Source organism: Nerophis ophidion, linkage group LG26, assembly GCF_033978795.1.
Source record: "Nerophis ophidion isolate RoL-2023_Sa linkage group LG26, RoL_Noph_v1.0, whole genome shotgun sequence".
Lineage (NCBI taxonomy): Eukaryota > Metazoa > Chordata > Actinopteri > Syngnathiformes > Syngnathidae > Nerophis > Nerophis ophidion.
In genome coordinates this window covers 661,733-686,318 of record NC_084636.1, presented here as the reverse complement: position 1 = coordinate 686,318, position 24,586 = coordinate 661,733, and the positions used below count along the sequence as shown (strand labels likewise).

The 24,586-nt window shown below is 46.8% G+C and overlaps 1 protein-coding gene across 1 annotated transcript in view; it reads left to right on the top strand.

Moving 5' to 3' along the window:
• Positions 1-24,586, top strand: part of frem1b (Fras1 related extracellular matrix 1b) — an 83,934-nt gene that overhangs the window by 19,197 nt on the left and 40,151 nt on the right. The window contains exons 14-20 of the mRNA XM_061888744.1: positions 6,305-6,513; positions 6,575-6,668; positions 6,768-7,020; positions 7,082-7,270; positions 10,901-11,089; positions 15,556-15,752; positions 15,856-16,066. Coding sequence (XP_061744728.1) covers positions 6,305-6,513; positions 6,575-6,668; positions 6,768-7,020; positions 7,082-7,270; positions 10,901-11,089; positions 15,556-15,752; positions 15,856-16,066 — 1,342 coding nt within the window. The remainder of the gene's footprint in view (positions 1-6,304; positions 6,514-6,574; positions 6,669-6,767; positions 7,021-7,081; positions 7,271-10,900; positions 11,090-15,555; positions 15,753-15,855; positions 16,067-24,586) is intronic.

Genomic DNA, 24,586 nt, shown 5'->3' with positions numbered 1-24,586 from the left:
ACTTACACATGTGTGATGGTATGGGGGTGTATTAGTGGCCAAGACATGACTAACTTACACATGTGTGATGGTATGGGGGTGTATTAGTGCCCAAGACATGACTAACTTACACATGTGTGATGGTATGGGGGTGTATTAGTGAACAAGACATGACTAACTTACACATGTGTGATGGTATGGGGGTGTATTAGTGAACAAGACATGGGTAACTTACACATGTGTGATGGTATGGGGGTGTATTAGTGCCCAAGACATGGGTAACTTACACATGTGTGATGGTATGGGGGTGTATTAGTGCCCAAGGCATGGGTAACTTACACATGTGTGATGGTATGGGGGTGTATTAGTGCCCAAGACATGGGTAACTTACACATGTGTGATGGTATGGTGGTGCATTAGTGGCCAAGGCATGGGTAACTTACACATGTGTGATGGTATGGGGGTGTATTAGTGCCCAAGGCATGGGTAACTTACACATGTGTGATGGTATGGGGGTGTATTAGTGAACAAGACATGACTAACTTACACATGTGTGATGGTATGGGGGTGTATTATTGCCCAAGACATGGGTAACTTACACATGTGTGATGGTATGGGGGTGTATTAGTGCCCAAGGCATGGGTAACTTACACATGTGTGATGGTATGGGGGTGTATTAGTGAACAAGACATGACTAACTTACACATGTGTGATGGTATGGGGGTGTATTAGTGGCCAAGACATGACTAACTTACACATGTGTGATGGTATGGGGGTGTATTAGTGCCCAAGACATGACTAACTTACACATGTGTGATGGTATGGGGGTGTATTAGTGAACAAGACATGACTAACTTACACATGTGTGATGGTATGGGGGTGTATTAGTGAACAAGACATGGGTAACTTACACATGTGTGATGGTATGGGGGTGTATTAGTGAACAAGACATGGGTAACTTACACATGTGTGATGGTATGGGGGTGTATTAGTGAACAAGACATGGGTAACTTACACATGTGTGATGGTATGGGGGTGTATTAGTGCCCAAGACATGGGTTAGTTACACATGTGTGATGGTATGGGGGTGTATTAGTGAACAAGACATGACTAACTTACACATGTGTGATGGTATGGGGGTGTATTAGTGCCCAAGACATGGGTTAGTTACACATGTGTGATGGTATGGGGGTGTATTAGTGAACAAGACATGGGTAACTTACACATGTGTGATGGTATGGGGGTGTATTAGTGCCCAAGGCATGGGTAACTTACACATGTGTGATGGTATGGGGGTGTATTAGTGAACAAGACATGACTAACTTACACATGTGTGATGGTATGGGGGTGTATTAGTGGCCAAGACATGACTAACTTACACATGTGTGATGGTATGGGGGTGTATTAGTGCCCAAGACATGACTAACTTACACATGTGTGATGGTATGGGGGTGTATTAGTGAACAAGACATGACTAACTTACACATGTGTGATGGTATGGGGGTGTATTAGTGAACAAGACATGGGTAACTTACACATGTGTGATGGTATGGGGGTGTATTAGTGAACAAGACATGGGTAACTTACACATGTGTGATGGTATGGGGGTGTATTAGTGAACAAGACATGGGTAACTTACACATGTGTGATGGTATGGGGGTGTATTAGTGCCCAAGACATGGGTTAGTTACACATGTGTGATGGTATGGGGGTGTATTAGTGAACAAGACATGACTAACTTACACATGTGTGATGGTATGGGGGTGTATTAGTGCCCAAGACATGGGTTAGTTACACATGTGTGATGGTATGGGGGTGTATTAGTGAACAAGACATGGGTAACTTACACATGTGTGATGGTATGGGGGTGTATTAGTGCCCAAGACATGGGTAACTTACACATGTGTGATGGTATGGGGGTGTATTAGTGCCCAAGACATGACTAACTTACACATGTGTGATGGTATGGGGGTGTATTAGTGAACAAGACATGACTAACTTACACATGTGTGATGGTATGGGGGTGTATTAGTGAACAAGATATGACTAACTTACACATGTGTGATGGTATGGGGGTGTATTAGTGAACAAAACATGGGTAACTTACACATGTGTGATGGTATGGGGGTGTATTAGTGAACAAGACATGACTAACTTACACATGTGTGATGGTATGGGGGTGTATTAGTGAACAAGACATGACTAACTTACACATGTGTGATGGTATGGGGGTGTATTAGTGAACAAGACATGACTAACTTACACATGTGTGATGGTATGGGGGTGTATTAGTGCCCAAGACATGGGTAACTTACACATGTGTGATGGTATGGGGGTGTATTAGTGCCCAAGACATGGGTAACTTACACATGTGTGATGGTATGGGGGTGTATTAGTGAACAAGACATGGGTAACTTACACATGTGTGATGGTATGGGGGTGTATTAGTGAACAAGACATGGGTAACTTACACATGTGTGATGGTATGGGGGTGTATTAGTGAACAAGACATGGGTAACTTACACATGTGTGATGGTATGGGGGTGTATTAGTGCCCAAGACATGGGTTAGTTACACATGTGTGATGGTATGGGGGTGTATTAGTGAACAAGACATGACTAACTTACACATGTGTGATGGTATGGGGGTGTATTAGTGCCCAAGACATGGGTTAGTTACACATGTGTGATGGTATGGGGGTGTATTAGTGAACAAGACATGGGTAACTTACACATGTGTGATGGTATGGGGGTGTATTAGTGCCCAAGACATGGGTAACTTACACATGTGTGATGGTATGGGGGTGTATTAGTGCCCAAGACATGACTAACTTACACATGTGTGATGGTATGGGGGTGTATTAGTGAACAAGACATGACTAACTTACACATGTGTGATGGTATGGGGGTGTATTAGTGAACAAGACATGGGTAACTTACACATGTGTGATGGTATGGGGGTGTATTAGTGCCCAAGACATGGGTAACTTACACATGTGTGATGGTATGGGGGTGTATTAGTGCCCAAGACATGACTAACTTACACATGTGTGATGGTATGGGGGTGTATTAGTGAACAAGACATGACTAACTTACACATGTGTGATGGTATGGGGGTGTATTAGTGAACAAGATATGACTAACTTACACATGTGTGATGGTATGGGGGTGTATTAGTGAACAAGACATGGGTAACTTACACATGTGTGATGGTATGGGGGTGTATTAGTGAACAAGACATGACTAACTTACACATGTGTGATGGTATGGGGGTGTATTAGTGAACAAGACATGACTAACTTACACATGTGTGATGGTATGGGGGTGTATTAGTGAACAAGACATGACTAACTTACACATGTGTGATGGTATGGGGGTGTATTAGTGCCCAAGACATGACTAACTTACACATGTGTGATGGTATGGGGGTGTATTAGTGCCCAAGACATGGGTAACTTACACATGTGTGATGGTATGGGGGTGTATTAGTGGCCAAGACATGGGTAACTTACACATGTGTGATGGTATGGGGGTGTATTAGTGCCCAAGACATGGGTAACTTACACATGTGTGATGGTATGGGGGTGTATTAGTGCCCAAGACATGGGTAACTTACACATGTGTGATGGTATGGGGGTGTATTAGTGCCCAAGGCATGGGTAACTTACACATGTGTGATGGTATGGGGGTGTATTAGTGCCCAAGACATGGGTAACTTACACATGTGTGATGGTATGGGGGTGTATTAGTGCCCAAGGCATGGGTAACTTACACATGTGTGATGGTATGGGGGTGTATTAGTGCCCAAGACATGGGTAACTTACACATGTGTGATGGTATGGGGGTGTATTAGTGCCCAAGGCATGGGTAACTTACACATGTGTGATGGTATGGGGGTGTATTAGTGCCCAAGACATGGGTAACTTACACATGTGTGATGGTATGGGGGTGTATTAGTGAACAAGGCATGGGTAACTTACACATGTGTGATGGTATGGGGGTGTATTAGTGAACAAGACATGGGTAACTTACACATGTGTGATGGTATGGGGGTGTATTAGTGCCCAAGACATGACTAACTTACACATGTGTGATGGTATGGGGGTGTATTAGTGAACAAGACATGACTAACTTACACATGTGTGATGGTATGGGGGTGTATTAGTGGCCAAGACATGGGTAACTTACACATGTGTGATGGTATGGGGGTGTATTAGTGGCCAAGACATGGGTAACTTACACATGTGTGATGGTATGGGGGTGTATTAGTGGCCAAGACATGGGTAACTTACACATGTGTGATGGTATGGGGGTGTATTAGTGCCCAAGACATGGGTAACTTACACATGTGTGATGGTATGGGGGTGTATTAGTGCCCAAGGCATGGGTAACTTACACATGTGTGATGGTATGGGGGTGCATTAGTGCCCAAGGCATGGGTAACTTACACATCTGTGAAGGCACCATTAATGCTGAAAGGTCCATACAGCTTTTAGAGCAACATAAGTTGTCATCCAAGCAACGTTATCGTGGACGCCCCTGCTTATTTCAGCAAGACAAGTGTTACAATAGCATGGCTTCATAGTAAAAGAGTTTGGGTACTTTCCTGGCCCGCCTGCAGTCCAGACCTGTCTCCCATGGAAAATGTGTGGCGCATTATGAAGCGTAAAATAGGACAGCGGAGACCCCGGACTGTTGAAGGACTGAAGCTCTACATAAAACAAGAATGGGAAAGAATTCCACTTTCAAAGCTTCAACAATTAGTTTCCTCAGTTCCCAAATGTTTATTGAGTGTTGTTAAAAGAAAAGGTGATGTAACACAGTGGTGAACATGCCCTTTCCCAACTACTTTGGCACATGTTGCAGCCATGAAATTCTGAGTTTATTAATTGCAAAAAAAAATAATGTTAATGAGTTTGAACATCAAATATGTTGTCTTTGTAGCATATTCAACTGAATATGGGTTGAAAAGGATTTGCAAATCATTGTATTCTGTTTATATTTACATCTAACACCATTTCCCAACTCATATGGAAACGGGGTTTGTAACACGATGGCTCGTAAAGATGGAAGAAAGCACCGGAAGGGTGACATTTATAAAAAAGTGTGTGAAGACATGCTGGCTGTGTTGGGAGATGACACACCACAAGGCTGAAAAACACAACACCGGCGGCTGGAATCCTGACGGTTTTGTCCATTACCACCTAATGGGTCAATTATTGGGGCGTAGACCGCTGACCTTGGGGGGTGGTGGCGAGTCAAGTGGAGTGGTGGGGAGTCACGTGGAGTGGTGGGGAGTCGAGTGGTGGGGGGTCAAGCGGAGTGGTGGGGAGTCAAGCGGAGTGGTGGGGAGTCAAGCGGAGTGGTGGGGAGTCACGTGGAGAGGTGGGGAGTCAAGTGGAGAGGTGGGGAGTCAAGCGGAGTGGTGGGGAGTCAGGCGGAGTGGTGGGGAGTCAAGCGGAGTGGTGGGGGATCAAGCGGAGTGGTGGGGAGTCAGGCGGAGTGGTGGGGAGTCAAGCGGAGTGGTGGGGAGTCAAGCGGAGTGGTGGGGAGTCAGGCGGAGTGGTGGGGAGTCAGGCGGAGTGGTGGGGAGTCAAGCGGAGTGGTGGGGAGTCAAGCGGAGTGGTGGGGGATCAAGCGGAGTGGTGGGGAGTCAGGCGGAGTGGTGGGGAGTCAAGCGGAGTGGTGGGGAGTCAGGCGGAGTGGTGGGGAGTCAAGCGGAGTGGTGGGGAGTCAAGCGGAGTGGTGGGGGATCAAGCGGAGTGGTGGGGAGTCAGGCGGAGTGGTGGGGAGTCAAGCGGAGTGGTGGGGGATCAAGCGGAGTGGTGGGGAGTCAGGCGGAGTGGTGGGGAGTCAGGCGGAGTGGTGGGGAGTCAAGCGGAGTGGTGGGGAGTCAAGCGGAGTGGTGGGGGATCAAGCGGAGTGGTGGGGAGTCAAGCGGAGTGGTGGGGAGTCAAGCGGAGTGGTGGGGGATCAAGCGGAGTGGTGGGGAGTCAGGCGGAGTGGTGGGGAGTCAAGCGGAGTGGTGGGGAGTCAAGCGGAGTGGTGGGGAGTCAGGCGGAGTGGTGGGGAGTCAGGCGGAGTGGTGGGGAGTCAAGCGGAGTGGTGGGGAGTCAAGCGGAGTGGTGGGGAGTCACGTTGTTGACGACGACCCCGGTAAGTATGACTAACAAAACGGTTGTCTGCTAGTGACCCGACTTGTCATGGCAACGGCAGACGCTAGTTCTCGCAGCGCACGTCAACACCGAGAACCTAACAATTGGAAAACTGAACAGCAGGGGAGCAAAAAGGTTTGGGAGTGGCCGTGTAACCGCAGTCACTGTCAGGCCTTCACCAACCTGCTGCGGGTGGAGGAAGGGGGCGGGGCCTTCTTGACAGAGGAGCACCTCCTGATCCGGGACCGGGACAGCCTGGAGGAGGGGTTAAGGGTGGAGCTTGGAGGTGAAGCTCGCCACGGTCACCTGGAGCTGCGGGGTGGAACACTGCGTCAGGGCGAGTGGTTCACACTGAGCGACCTGCGACGTCTCACTGTCAGGTCGGCGTCCTGCGCCAAGACCATGTCCTGTTTGGTTCTGATGAGGTCTGCTTTGACGCAGGTACATTCACGATGACTCCGAGACCACCGAGGATGACATCGCTCTGCGGGTGACGGACGGTGTCAACTCGGCTGAAGTTGTAATGCTCATCCAGGTGAGGCCCAGTCGGCCAGACCGGGGATGTCCTGGTGGCACAGAAGAAGTCTTTTCATGGCAACCATGGCAAGCCCTCAATACGTCTCTGCTCCTTCAGGTGCTGCCCGTGAACGACGAGCCCCCCCAATTGGGCGGAGGTCTGCGAGGCGAGCTCAGCTGCCAAGAAGGGGGGCGTGTCCAAGTGACGGCGGACTACCTGTCAGCCACGGACCGGGACAGCGAGGACGCCAGGCTGACCTACATGCTGGCGCGGCGTCCTGCCCGGGGGGAGCTGCAGCGGGCGGGCCAGCCGGCAGACAAGTTCTCCCAGCAGGACCTGCTGCAGGGTCAGGTCTACTACCTGCACACAGGTGATGCATCATGGGAAACCTCAGCCAGGGACCCGTTGCCACTTTCTCTCTTTGCGTGCAGGCGGAGAGATCGGACCACGGGCTGAGTCCGACACCCTCACGCTCATCATCTCTGACGGCCATGCTGGCGGGATGGAGGGCTGTTGCCGTGGCGATGCCCCGCCCGTCCCGCTCCACGGCTCACTTCCTGTGTACGACCTCAACATCACTTTACTTCCTGTTAACAACAAAGTACCTGCCGTCATTCTAGGTGAGTTTGTTGCCACCTCGGCTCAGTCCTTTCTTAAATAGTCCTCCGTGTGTGTGTGTGTGTGACTTTGGGAACATGCCTTCTCTTTTCTTAAATAGTCGTGTGTGTGTGTGACTTTGGGAACATGTCTTCTCTTTTCTTAAATAGTCGTGTGTGTGTGTGTGACTTTGGGAACATGTCTTCTCTTTTCTTAAATAGTCTCTTGGCTTCACTGGGACAAGGAAAAACTGCTGTCTTGTTTCCTTTCATGTTGACAGGACTACATTGTTATGCAGAGGTGTACTTACAACAATTTTCTCAGATCAAGATGGCGCTCTTATCAGAGACAGGAAGTCTACATTTTATAGTTTTCTTCCACTTTACATTTAACTCTCTGCGATGAGGTGGCGACTTGTCCACGATGTACACCGCCTTCTGCACAATTGTAGCTAAAAGGTTCCAGCACCCCCCGTGACCCTGAAGGCAATAAGCAGTAGAAAATGGATGGATGGATGGGCATTTAACTCTGTGGACACAATGGGGACACTTACTGGGTGTAAATTGTGACAAAAGAGGCATTTACTTAGTATTCTGAAGTTACCTTCACACATAACACATTGTGTGTGTTTGTGTGTGTTTGTGAGCACGGTGTGTTTGGCACTGCCAGGTGTCATCAGTGTGTGGAAAGCGTTGCTGCATTAAATGGGTTGTACTTGTATAGCGCTTTTCTACCTTCAAGGTACTCAAAGCGCTTTGACACTACTTCCACATTCACACACTGATGGAGGGAGCTGCCATGCAAGGCGCTAACCAGCACCCATCAGGAGCAAGGGTGAAGTGTCTTGCTCAGGACACAACGGACGTGACGAGGTTGGTACTAGGTGGGGATTGAACCAGGGACCCTCGGGTTGCGCACGGCCACTCTCCCACTGCGCCACGCCGCATTAAGTTGATTGTCAACACTGACAGCAGGTTGTGTTGTGTTGTGTTGTGTTGTGTTGTGTTGTGGGGAGTATGAGCATTCTCGCTGGTGTCGGAGCCAAGAAGAGTGATTGTAGGAGGTCTTTGTTCATCAATGTATACCATGTGTGTGTGTGTGTGTGTGCGTGTGTGTTTGTGTGTGTGTGTGTGTGCGTGTGTGTTTGTGTGTGTGTGTGTGTGTGTGTGTGTGTATGTGTGTGAGTATCTCATAGCAACACACATCTCTTTAGCCATTTTGTCTATCATTTGTCTGAAGTCAATCAAAATCCAGTGGAACGTCTGCGGTGGAATATTTGTTCTTATTTGGCATAATTGTTTCCTCCCCAACAAATATTGTAAGTATAAATATTCTGCTCCAATATCCAACTTATATACAGTGGTGGTCAAAAGTGTACGTACACTTGGAAAGAAGATGATGTCATGGCTGTCTTGACTTTCCAATCATTTCTTATATGTTTGTGATGTAGTGATTGGAGCACATACTTATTTACCTGTGATGTAGTGATTGGAGCACATACTTGTTGCTCACACAAAACATTCATGAAGTTTGCTTCTTTTATGAATTTATTATGTCTCTACTGAAAATGTCAGCAATCAAAAGTGTACATACAGCAATGTTCATATGTGCTGACATGTGACCTTGGCAAGTTTACCTGCAATAAGGTGCTTTTGGTCGCCATCCACAAGCTTCTGCTTACATTTTTCACCACTAAATTCCTGCACTTCAGCTAAATGTGTTGCTTTTCTGACATTGACTTGTTTCTTCACCGTTGTCCACACTTTTAATTCAGGAATTTGGGAAGGCCATTCTAAAACTTTCATTCTAGCCCGATTCAGCCATTCCTTTACCACTTTTGAGGTGTGTTTGGGGTCATTGTCCTGTTGGAACACCCAACTGCGCCCAAGACCCAACCTCCCCCCTGAGGATTTTAGCTTGTCCTGAATAATTTGGAGCTAATCCTCCTTTTTCATTGTCCCATTTAAAGCAGCAGTTCCATTGGCAGCAAAACAGGCCCAGAGCATAATACTACCACCACCATGCTTGACTGTAGGCATGGTGTTCCTAAGCCTCACCTTTTCTCCTCCAAACATATTGCTGGGTATTGTGGCCAAACAGCTCACTTTTTGTTTCATCTGACATCACATGGACAAAGAGAAGACCTTCTGGAGGAAAGTTCTGAGGTGAGCAACAAGTCGGTGCTCCAATCACTACATCACAAAAAAATAAGAGTTGTAGAAATGATTGAAAAGTCAAGACCGTCATGACATCATGTTCTTCACAAGTGTATGTAAACTTTTGACCATAACTATAAGTGCAGGGGTTCTCTTAATCTAATTGATTGTGGTGGCACGCAACAGCAAATTATTAATTATTGTTTTTTTTTTTACATTAAAAAACTAAGTAAGCGTCCAGAAAAAGACAAACAATGTCTGACGCTCTTTTTATGTCTTATTGCCAATCTTCTGCTAACAACCGACCCAATTCCAACAGCTATGTCTCCGTGTTTCACTCCTGGACACACAACCACACTTTCTCATTCTCCGCCGACACGGTGTGTTCACAGACCATGGGAGAAAATGAACATCATAACAGGAACATACACTTAGACACCAGCAGGTGGTCACAGCATGACTCCATATTCACAATAGTGACAAAAGTATTTGGCCACCTGCCTTGACTCACATATGAAGTTGAAGTGCCATCCCATTCCTAACACATAGGGTTCAATATGACCTTTTGCAGCTATTACAGCTTCAACTCTTCCGGGAAGGCTGTCCACAAGGTTGCAGAGTGTGTTTATAGCAATTTTCCACCATTCTTCTAAAAGTGCGCTGGTGAGGTCACACAATGATGTTGGTGGAGAAGGCCTGGCTCTCAGTCTCATCCCAAAGGTCAGGACTCTGCGCAGGCCAGTCAAGTTCATCCACACCAGACTCTGCCATCCATGTTCAAGTTCAAGCTGCTGTTTATTGTCCATACTTAACATGTACAAGACATATAAGAACTGAAATTACATTTTCGGCACAGTCCCAGTAAGAGCAGAAAGATATTACAGGGAGAAAAGAAGAGGACAGCCAACAGATCACCCACTTGTGGCGCTTCTTAGAAAAGGTGGAAAACAGGTGATATTGGGGACTGGGGGAAGAGTACAAAAATATCAGTCAAAGGCTGGACACCTGGGAAGGGGTCCAGACTGAGGCCAATGGAAACAACCTCGTTTACCATAGCACACACAAACATGTTACATATAATTACAAATAGAGGGGGGGTGAGTTGGAGCCATGGAGGCCGGCTGTCGCTAAAAAGCGCTACTCAGCCGTCCATCACCCTGAAGGGATCAAGCTGTGGTGAAGGCATGGGGGGGGGGGGGGTGTAGTGATGTTGTGTCTATAGGCCTGGAGCCGTTCTGCACGCAATGCAACCAAAGTTTGACTCCCAGGTGTTGTTGAGGAGGGAGGGAGGTCAGGAGACAGTAACCAGCAGGGACCAGCTGGCGGTTACAAGCTTAAATACACCTGGGTGGAGATTTGTTGCAGGTGTGCCTTGCTGGGAACTAATTGACTGAAGAAAACCCCACCATGAAAGAGAAGGCAGGGAAATAACAAAACACAACACATTGCAGAACAGCCCTCATGAATGATGGTATATTTTCTCTGTTTCTCCCACAGCGGACTCCATGTTGGTGGTGGACGAGGGCTCCTTCGCTTGTCTGAATAAGGGCGTCCTGGGGGCCACGGACCCGGACAGCCCCCCCGAACAGCTGACTTTTCACCTGGACACCAAGCCTCTTCACGGCTTCCTGGAGAACACGCTGCCAACTCCTGGCTCTGAGAAGAGCAATGCTGGGATCCCTGTAGGTGAGTCTCTCTGCGAGTGGGGACACTGTGGACAGGAAGAAACTGGGGGGACATTAGGGGACAGTGCGGCATTCAGGGGCCATGCCACCCAATCCAACTTAAAGGAACCCTTTTATGCACACCAACTTTTCTTAGCTGTCGCTGCCTGTATTTAGGGTTCTGCATAAGTCCAGAACATTTGAAATCAAACTGTGGAGGCATTGCAGAGATATTTATAAAACAATCTTGCTTTCCTTCATACTTCCTCTAAACGAGCCCTTTGGAATGTTCCCATTTATACGTTTTTCCCCAAGTGCGACGTCAGCTGATTATCCAAAGTGCTTTGTGCGAGTCCGCCATTGTGGTCCACACTGCAGTCAACAAGCTGCTTCTTTTTCTCTATCCTCTTGTTGTGGGGCAGACAGACTCGTACATGCACATGCATCCTCCGCTGATGCCATTTCTAGTACAAAGTAGCCTAAACTTCCAATTTAGGCTCCCTTTACAATGCAGGCCAAAGTGGCCCAAATTGGATTTTTTTCGATATCTGATTTTTTTCAGCTGACTCTTTCACCTGCAATTATACTTACCAACCCACCCCATTTTTTCGGGAGACTCCTGAATTTCAGTGCCCCTCCTGAAAATCTCCCGGGGTAACCATTCTCCTGAATTTCTCCCGGACAATATTGGGGGCTTGCCTTCAGCGTCCCCTACAACTTGTCGTCGCGTCCGCTTTTCCTCCATTCAAACAGCGCAATACATGCGGCTTTTTCACACACATAAGTGAATGCAAAGCATACTTGGTCAACAGCCATACAGGTCACACCGAGGGTGCCCGTATAAACAAGTTTAACACTGTTACAAATATGCACCACACTGTGAACCCACACCAGACAAGAATGACAAACACATTTCGGGAGAACTTCTGCACCGTAACACAACACAACAAATACCCAGAACCCCTTTGCAGCTCTAACTTCTCTGGGACGCCACAGTATACACCCCCTCTACCACCAAACCCCACCCCCCTCCCATCTCCCGAATTCGTAGGACTCAAGGTTGGCAAGTATGCCTGCAAGTAAATAGTGATCTTTATCAGACTCCAGTGAGAAGGTGCACAGGCCCCAATGTTGCATGCACATGTTCCCAAAACATCAAGAAACGGGTAAACAAAACCGAGCTTTCCTAAAGCGCCTTATTGACGTGACTTCCTTGCTTAGCCGTCAGTCAGGAGCTGTCATGATGAGAGTGTTGCATCATCCAAGCATTCACTGAATATGACTCTGTGCTGGCCACACAATTGTCTTTCCTGGCATGTCCCATGCCATCCAAAAGGAGCTGATCTCTGCTCCTTCAGCCACTGTTTCTGATGAGATCAAGGATGAAATGCAGGCTGCTCCCTTGTCTGCATGGCGGCTGGATGAAACAACTGCTACAGCTTGCCATGCTCAGCTCTCTGTATTGTTGGCATCGTGGATGGGGCAGCTCAAATTCAAGAGCACTTTATTGGAGGAGCCAGATGTGGTGGTTCAGGCATCTGGTCAGGATGCCACCCGAACGCCTCCCTAGGGAGGTGTTTAGGGCACGTCCAACTGGTAGGAGACCACGGGGAAGACCCAGGACACGTTGGGAAGACTATGTCTCCCGGCTGGCCTGAGAACGCCTCGGGATCCCCCAGGAAGAGTTGGATGAAGTGGCTGGGGAGAGGGAAGTCTGGGCTTCCCTGCTTAGGCTGCTCCCCCCGTGACCCGACCGCGGATAAGTGGAAGATGATGGATGGATTTATTGGATATGTTGATGTTTCTGGGGTAAGAGATGCTCAGTCTGCAGGGTGCCCACCTATGATGGGGCTGCTGTCATGGCTACAGCTCTCAAAGGTTTGCAGACCAAAGTTAAAGCAACAGCCCCCAGTGCAATGTTTGTGCATTGCTATGCACACGGACTCAACCTGCTTCTGGCCATCCAGCTTCCTCCACTTATCCGAGGTTGGGTCGCGGGGTCAGCAGCCGAAGCAGGGACACCCAGACTTCCCTCTCTCCAGCCACTTCGTCTAGCTCTTCCCGGGGGATCCCGAGGCGTTCCCAGGCCAGCCGGGAGACATAGTCTTCCCAACGTGTCCTGGGTCTTCCCCGTGGCCTCCTACCGGTCGGACATGCCCGAAACACCTCCCTAGGGAGGCGTTCGTTGACCAGATGCCTGAACCACCTCATCTGGCTCCTCTCCATGTGGAGGAGCAGCAGATTTACTTTGAGTTCCTCCCGGATGGCAGAGCTTCTCACCCTATCTCTAAGGGAGAGCCCCGCCACGGAGGAAAGTCATTTGGGCCGCTTGGACACGTGATCTTGTCCTTTTGGTCATGACCCAAAGCTCCTGACCATAGGTGAGGATGGGAATGTAGATTGAGAGCTTTGCCTTCCGGCTCAGCTCCTTCTTCACCACAACAGATCGATACAGCGTCCGCGTTACTGAAGACGCCGCACCGATCCACCTGTCCATCTCACCATCCACTCTTCCCCCACTCGTGAACAAGACTGGTTCTGTCTCAGGGGGCCAAATGCTTATCTGACTGCACAATATTTCTTGCATCACTCTCTGGGTTTCCACATTTTTCTCAAAATGCACAAAGAGGATGTCTTTTCTTGAGTCTGTAGGCTGCTCAATGTTGCCCAGAAATGCTTCTTCTTGATGGAATTTCACATCACGGACAACGAGCACTGCGGCAAACACTAATGATGTCCTCCTGCAAACTTTTGAGATGATCATTGCAGATAAGTCCATGGATGGTGACAGAGTCAACTGTGCCAAAGGCTTTCTGGTCAAATTGTAGGATTTGGATTAGCGTTCCTGTCGTACACATATGAACACATTTTCTCTGAGACTGATGTGGTGTTTGACATCTTCTAGCAGAGAGCTCTGGATGTTCTGTTCTGCAAGAAAAGAAGTGAGTTCCTTCTTGCTTTTGTCAAGGAGAAGAGGTCCGACGGGGTTTTCCAAGTTGTTTATGCCAAAGCAGCAGATCTCACATCAGAGCCCCAAACTGAGCCCATGAGAAAACGCCGTCTGTCACAACTCCAGGATCTCAAGGAGCGCTACACAAATCTGTTCATGGCCATCCTAGACAATCTCACAGTCTGCGCTACTTGGAATTAGTCAATCCAGGGGAATTTGATGAGATGAGACAAGTGTTTCCAGCGAGAGCTTTTCAAAGTGTCCTGAAAAGTTTTAGCCAGTTCTTTGATTCAGGGAGACGCAGGTCTGAACTTCAAGTCCTATATTCAAACCAGGACTCGCAGGGCAACAGGGGAAAGCTCTGTGATTTCTTGCTGCTTCTGAAAGACATGGAGTTGGACAATTCAATACCTCAGGTGGACATTAGTGGCAACCATGGAGTTGGACAATTCAATACCTCAGGTGGACATTAGTGGCAACCATGGAGTTGGACAATTCAATACCTCAGGTGGACATTAGTGGCAACCATGGAGTTGGACAATTCAATACCTCAGGTGGACATTAGTGGCAACCATGGAGTTGGACAATTCAATACCTCAGGTGGACATTAGTGGCAACCATGGAGTTGGACAATTCAATACCTCAGGTGGACATTAGTGGCAACCATGGAGTTGGACAATTCAATACCTCAGGTGGACATTAGTGGCAACCATGGAGTTGGACAATTCAATACCTCAGGTGGACATTAGTGGCAACCATGGAGTTGGACAATTCAATACCTCAGGTGGACATTAGTGGCAACCATGGAGTTGGACAATTCAATACCTCAGGTGGACATTAGTGGCAACCATGGAGTTGGACAATTCAATACCTCAGGTGGACATTAGTGGCAACCATGGAGTTGGACAATTCAATACCTCAGGTGGACATTAGTGGCAACCATGGAGTTGGACAATTCAATACCTCAGGTGGACATTAGTGGCAACCATGGAGTTGGACAATTCAATACCTCAGGTGGACATTAGTGGCAACCATGGAGTTGGACAATTCAATACCTCAGGTGGACATTAGTGGCAACCATTGGAGCTCCATCTGCAGGTGTAGAAAGGAGCTTCTCCTGTTCAAGTCTTACACCCGCAACACCATGGGCCAAGCAGCTGAGCTCTGCTGGCCATTGAGAGGACACTTGTCAAATCCCTGGAAAAGACGCCTTCTTGGTACGACATTGTCACTGATTGATTGATTGATTGATTGAAACTTGTATTAGTAGATTGCACAGTACAGTACATATTCCCTACAATTGAGCACTAAATGGTAACAGCCCAAAAGGTTTTTCAACTTGTTTAAGTCGGGGTCCACCTTCATCAATTCATGGCAATGATCATGTTCTTGAAAAGGAACAGAGGGTAGAATTTGTGTATAAATAGACAAACAGACATTGAGAGACCGCCATCCACGCTGTAGACAGTTTGACTGTAAGTTTGGTGTATTTCTTCTCCATGAAACCAGATTAAAGTGCAGATGATTTTTCTTACCAGCATCCTTCAGCCTGGACCACCTGACCTCCGGCTTCATCAACTATGTCCAATCGGAGCACAAAGGGGCGGAGCCAACCGTAGACCAGTTGTTGATCAGCGTGAGTGACGGCCTGCATCACTCCGCCTCCGTCCCCTTGTACATCATCATCAATCCCACCAACGACGAAGCACCTTCTCTGAAGCTCGCCAATTTCACTGTACGTAGTCAAGAGGTCACACGGTCAAGCAGTAACCATGGCGACTAAACTGCGCAAGACACAGGCTGGAAATAATAACCACAACACACGACGACTCACTCAGGTGAAGGAGGGCGGCGTCAGGGAGCTTACCCCCTTCGTCCTGGACGCCTTCGACCTGGACGCCCCGCCCGATGTCCTCACCTTTACCGTGGTGACACCGCCGGCTCACGGCAGTCTAATGAACGGCGTCTATGGCGTCGAGACGGCACGCTACAAAGAGGCGACCACTTCCCTCGTAGTCGCCTCCTTCACACTGCGCCAACTCAGAGAGGGTGAGACCCCCGCCACACAGAATACCATCATTTGCAAATCCTTTTCAACTTATATTTAATGAAGTGACTGCAAAGACAAGATATTTCATCTTCACACTGACAAACTCAACTTAAAATGTAATGGCAGCAACACATGGCAAAGAAGGCATTTTACCAGTGTGTTACATGGCCTTTCCTTTGAACAACACTCAGTGCAGGTTTGGGAACTGAGGAGACACTTTTTTGAAGTGGAATTCTTTCCCATTCTTGCTTGATGTACAGCTTAAGTTGTTCAACAGTCTCCTGCCTCATATTTTAACCTGCACACATTTTCAATGTCTGGACTACAGGCAGGCCAGTCTAGTGTCTTGCTGAAATAAGCAGGGGCGTCCATGATAACGTTGCTTGGATGGCAACATATGTTGCTCCAAAAGCTGTATGTACCTTTCAGCATTAATGTTGCCTTCACACATGTGTAAGTTACCCATGCCTTGGGCACTAATACACCCCCATACCATCACACATGCTGCCTAGAACACTTTCACCCTACAACAATCACTAATACACCCCCATACCATCACACATGCTGACTACAACACTTTCACCCTACAACAATCACTAATACACCCCCATACCATCACACATGCTGACTACAACACTTTCACCCTACAACAATCACTAATACACCCCCATACCATCACACATGCTGCCTAGAACACTTTCACCCTACAACAATCACTAATACACCCCCATACCATCACACATGCTGCCTAGAACACTTTCACCCTACAACAATCACTAATACACCCCCATACCATCACACATGCTGCCTAGAACACTTTCACCCTACAACAATCACTAATACACCCCCATACCATCACACATGCTGCCTAGAACACTTTCACCCTACAACAATCACTAATACACCCCCATACCATCACACATGCTGCCTAGAACACTTTCACCCTACAACAATCACTAATACACCCCCATACCATCACACATGCTGACTACCACACTTTCACCCTACAACAATCACTAATACACCCCCATACCATCACACATGCTGACTACCACACTTTCACCCTACAACAATCACTAATACACCCCCATACCATCACACATGCTGACTACCACACTTTCACCCTACAACAATCACTAATACACCCCCATACCATCACACATGCTGCCTAGAACACTTTCACCCTACAACAATCACTAATACACCCCCATACCATCACACATGCTGACTACAACACTTTCACCCTACAACAATCACTAATACACCCCCATACCATCACACATGCTGACTACCACACTTTCACCCTACAACAATCACTAATACACCCCCATACCATCACACATGCTGACTACCACACTTTCACCCTACAACAATCACTAATACACCCCCATACCATCACACATGCTGACTACAACACTTTCACCCTACAACAATCACTAATACACCCCCATACCATCACACATGCTGACTACAACACTTTCACCCTACAACAATCACTAATACACCCCCATACCATCACACATGCTGCCTAGAACACTTTCACCCTACAACAATCACTAATACACCCCCATACCATCACACATGCTGACTACAACACTTTCACCCTACAACAATCACTAATACACCCCCATACCATCACACATGCTGACTACCACACTTTCACCCTACAACAATCACTAATACACCCCCATACCATCACACATGCTGCCTAGAACACTTTCACCCTACAACAATCACTAATACACCCCCATACCATCACACATGCTGCCTACAACACTTTCACCCTACAACAATCACTAATACACCCCATACCATCACACATGCTGACTACAACATTTTCACCCTACAACAATCACTAATACACCCCCATACCATCACACATGCTGCCTAGAACACTTTCACCCTACAACAATCACTAATACACCCCATACCATCACACATGCTGACTACAACACTTTCACCCTACAACAATCACTAATACACCCCCATACCATCACACATGCTGACTACCACACTTTCACCCTACAACAATCACTAATACACCCCCATACCATCACACATGCTGACTACCACACTTTCACCCTACAACAATCACTAATACACCCCCATACCATCACACATGCTGACTACACACTTTCACCCTACAACAATCACTAATACACCCCCATACCATCACACATGCTGACTACAACACTTTCACCCTACAACAATCACTAATACACCCCCATACCATCACACATGCTGCCTAGAACACTTTCACCCTACAACAATCACTAATACACCCCCATACCATCACACATGCTGACTACAACACTTTCACCCTACAACAATCACTAATACACCCCCATACCATCACACATGCTGACTACCACACTTTCACCCTACAACAATCACTAATACACCCCCATACCATCACACATGCTGCCTAGAACACTTTCACCCTACAACAATCACTAATACACCCCCATACCATCACACATGCTGCCTACAACACTTTCACCCTACAACAATCACTAATACACCCCCATACCATCACACATGCTGACTACAACAATTTTCACCCTACAACAATCACTAATACACCCCCATACCATCACACATGCTGCCTAGAACACTTTCACCCTACAACAATCACTAATACACCCCCATACCATCACACATGCTGCCTAGAACACTTTCACCCTACAACAATCACTAATACACCCCCATACCATCACACATGCTGACTACAACACTTTCACCCTACAACAATCACTAATACACCCCCATACCATCACACATGCTGCCTAGAACACTTTCACCCTACAACAATCACTAATACACCCCCATACCATCACACATGCTGCCTAGAACACTTTCACCCTACAACAATCACTAATACACCCCCATACCATCACACATGCTGCCTAGAACACTTTCACCCTACAACAATCACTAATACACCCCCATACCATCACACATGCTGACTACAACACTTTCACCCTACAACAATCACTAATACACCCCCATACCATCACACATGCTGACTACAACACTTTCACCCTACAACAATCACTAATACACCCCCATACCATCACACATGCTGCCTAGAACACTTTCACCCTACAACAATCACTAATACACCCCCATACCATCACACATGCTGCCTACAACACTTTCACCCTACAACAATCACTAATACACCCCCATACCATCACACATGCTGCCTAGAACACTTTCACCCTACAACAATCACTAATACACCCCCATACCATCACACATGCTGCTAGAACACTTTCACCCTACAACAATCACTAATACACCCCATACCATCACACATGCTGCCTAGAACACTTTCACCCTACAACAATCACTAATACACCCCCATACCATCACACATGCTGACTACAACACTTTCACCCTACAACAATCACTAATACACCCCCATACCATCACACATGCTGACTACAACACTTTCACCCTACAACAATCACTAATACACCCCCATACCATCACACATGCTGCCTAGAACACTTTCACCCTACAACAATCACTAATACACCCCCATACCATCACACATGCTGCCTAGAACACTTTCACCCTACAACAATCACTAATACACCCCCATACCATCACACATGCTGCCTAGAACACTTTCACCCTACAACAATCACTAATACACCCCCATACCATCACACATGCTGCCTAGAACACTTTCACCCTACAACAATCACTAATACACCCCCATACCATCACACATGCTGACTACAACACTTTCACCCTACAACAATCACTAATACACCCCCATACCATCACACATGCTGACTAGCAACACTTTCACCCTACAACAATCACTAATACACCCCCATACCATCACACATGCTGACTACAACACTTTCACCCTACAACAATCACTAATACACCCCCATACCATCACACATGCTGCCTAGAACACTTTCACCCTACAACAATCACTAATACACCCCCATACCATCACACATGCTGCCTAGAACACTTTCACCCTACAACAATCACTAATACACCCCCATACCATCACACATGCTGCCTAGAACACTTTCACCCTACAACAATCACTAATACACCCCCATACCATCACACATGCTGCCTAACACTTTCACCCTACAACAATCACTAATACACCCCATACCATCACACATGCTGACTACAACACTTTCACCCTACAACAATCACTAATACACCCCCATACCATCACACATGCTGACTAGCAACACTTTCACCCTACAACAATCACTAATACACCCCCATACCATCACACATGCTGCCTAGAACACTTTCACCCTACAACAATCACTAATACACCCCCATACCATCACACATGCTGCCTAGAACACTTTCACCCTACAACAATCACTAATACACCCCCATACCATCACACATGCTGACTAGAACACTTTCACCCTACAACAATCACTAATACACCCCCATACCATCACACATGCTGCCTAGAACACTTTCACCCTACAACAATCACTAATACACCCCCATACCATCACACATGCTGCCTAGAACACTTTCACCCTACAACAATCACTAATACACCCCCATACCATCACACATGCTGCCTAGAACACTTTCACCCTTACAACAATCACTAATACACCCCCATACCATCACACATGCTGACTACAACACTTTCACCCTACAACAATCACTAATACACCCCCATACCATCACACATGCTGACTACAACACTTTCACCCTACAACAATCACTAATACACCCCCATACCATCACACATGCTGCCTAGAACACTTTCACCCTACAACAATCACTAATACACCCCCATACCATCACACATGCTGCCTAGAACACTTTCACCCTACAACAATCACTAATACACCCCCATACCATCACACATGCTGCCTAGAACACTTTCACCCTACAACAATCACTAATACACCCCCATACCATCACACATGCTGCCTAGAACACTTTCACCCTACAACAATCACTAATACACCCCCATACCATCACACATGCTGACTACAACACTTTCACCCTACAACAATCACTAATACACCCCCATACCATCACACATGCTGACTACAACACTTTCACCCTACAACAATCACTAATACACCCCCATACCATCACACATGCTGCCTAGAACACTTTCACCCTACAACAATCACTAATACACCCCCATACCATCACACATGCTGCCTAGAACACTTTCACCCTACAACAATCACTAATACACCCCCATACCATCACACATGCTGCCTAGAACACTTTCACCCTACAACAATCACTAATACACCCCCATACCATCACACATGCTGCCTAGAACACTTTCACCCTACAACAATCACTAATACACCCCCATACCATCACACATGCTGCCTAGAACACTTTCACCCTACAACAATCACTAATACACCCCCATACCATCACACATGCTGCCTAGAACACTTTCACCCTACAACAATCACTAATACACCCCCATACCATCACACATGCTGACTACAACACTTTCACCCTACAACAATCACTAATACACCCCCATACCATCACACATGCTGCCTAGAACACTTTCACCCTACAACAATCACTAATACACCCCCCATACCATCACACATGCTGACTACAACACTTTCACCCTACAACAATCACTAATACACCCCCATACCATCACACATGCTGACTACAACACTTTCACCCTACAACAATCACTAATACACCCCCATACCATCACACATGCTGCCTACAACACTTTCACCCTACAACAATCACTAATACACCCCCATACCATCACACATGCTGACTACACACTTTCACCCTACAACAATCACTAATACACCCCCATACCATCACACATGCTGCCTAGAACACTTTCACCCTACAACAATCACTAATACACCCCCATACCATCACACATGCTGCCTAGAACACTTTCACCCTACAACAATCACTAATACACCCCCATACCATCACACATGCTGACTACAACACTTTCACCCTACAACAATCACTAATACACCCCCATACCATCACACATGCTGCCTACAACACTTTCACCCTACAACAATCACTAATACACCCCCATACCATCACACATGCTGCCTAGAACACTTTCACCCTACAACAATCACTAATACACCCCATACCATCACACATGCTGCCTAGAACACTTTCACCCTACAACAATCACTAATACACCCCCATACCATCACACATGCTGCCTAGAACACTTTCACCCTACAACAATCACTAATACACCCCCATACCATCACACATGCTGACTACAACACTTTCACCCTACAACAATCACTAATACACCCCCATACCATCACACATGCTGACTACAACACTTTCACCCTACAACAATCACTAATACACCCCCATAACCATCACACATGCTGCCTAGAACACTTTCACCCTACAACAATCACTAATACACCCCCATACCATCACACATGCTGACTACAACACTTTCACCCTACAACAATCACTAATACACCCCCATACCATCACACATGCTGCCTAGAACACTTTCACCCTACAACAATCACTAATACACCCCCATACCATCACACATGCTGCCTAGAACACTTTCACCCTACAACAATCACTAATACACCCCCATACCATCACACATGCTGACTACAACACTTTCACCCTACAACAATCACTAATACACCCCCATACCATCACACATGCTGCCTAGAACACTTTCACCCTACAACAATCACTAATACACCCCCATACCATCACACATGCTGCCTAGAACACTTTCACCCTACAACAATCACTAATACACCCCCATACCATCACACATGCTGCCTAGAACACTTTCACCCTACAACAATCACTAATACACCCCCATACCATCACACATGCTGACTACAACACTTTCACCTACAACAATCACTAATACACCCCCATACCATCACACATGCTGCCTAGAACACTTTCACCCTACAACAATCACTAATACAACCCCCATACCATCACACATGCTGCCTAGAACACTTTCACCCTACAACAATCACTAATACACCCCCATACCATCACACATGCTGCCTAGAACACTTTCACCCTACAACAATCACTAATACACCCCCATACCATCACACATGCTGCCTAGAACACTTTCACCCTACAACAATCACTAATACACCCCCATACCATCACACATGCTGACTACAACACTTTCACCCTACAACAATCACTAATACACCCCCATACCATCACACATGCTGACTACAACACTTTCACCCTACAACAATCACTAATACACCCCCAATACCATCACACATGCTGCCTAGAACACTTTCACCCTACAACAATCACTAATACACCCCATACCATCACACATGCTGCCTAGAACACTTTCACCCTACAACAATCACTAATACACCCCCATACCATCACACATGCTGCCTAGAACACTTTCACCCTACAACAATCACTAATACACCCCCATACCATCACACATGCTGACTACAACACTTTCACCCTACAACAATCACTAATACACCCCCATACCATCACACATGCTGCCTAGAACACTTTCACCCTACAACAATCACTAATACACCCCCATACCATCACACATGCTGCCTAGAACACTTTCACCCTACAACAATCACTAATACACCCCCATACCATCACACATGCTGCCTACAACACTTTCACCCTACAACAATCACTAATACACCCCCATACCATCACACATGCTGCTAGAACACTTTCACCTACAACAATCACTAATACACCCCCATACCATCACACATGCTGCCTAGAACACTTTCACCCTACAACAATCACTAATACACCCCCATACCATCACACATGCTGCCTAGAACACTTTCACCCTACAACAATCACTAATACACCCCCATACCATCACACATGCTGCCTACAACACTTTCACCCTACAACAATCACTAATACACCCCCATACCATCACACATGCTGCCTAGAACACTTTCACCCTACAACAATCACTAATACACCCCCATACCATCACACATGCTGACTACAACACTTTCACCCTACAACAATCACTAATACACCCCCATACCATCACACATGCTGCCTAGAACACTTTCACCCTACAACAATCACTAATACACCCCCATACCATCACACATGCTGCCTAGCAACACTTTCACCCTACAACAATCACTAATACACCCCCCATACCATCACACATGCTGACTACAACACTTTCACCCTACAACAATCACTATACACCCCCATACCATCACACATGCTGCCTAGAACACTTTCACCCTACAACAATCACTAATACACCCCCATACCATCACACATGCCTGGCCTAGAACACTTCACCCTACAACAATCACTAATACACCCCCATACCATCACACATGCTGCCTAGAACACTTCACCCTACAACAATCACTAATACACCCCCATACCATCACACATTGCTGACTACAACACTTTCACCCTACAACAATCACTAATACACCCCCATACCATCACACATGCTGACTACAACACTTTCACCCTACAACAATCACTAATAC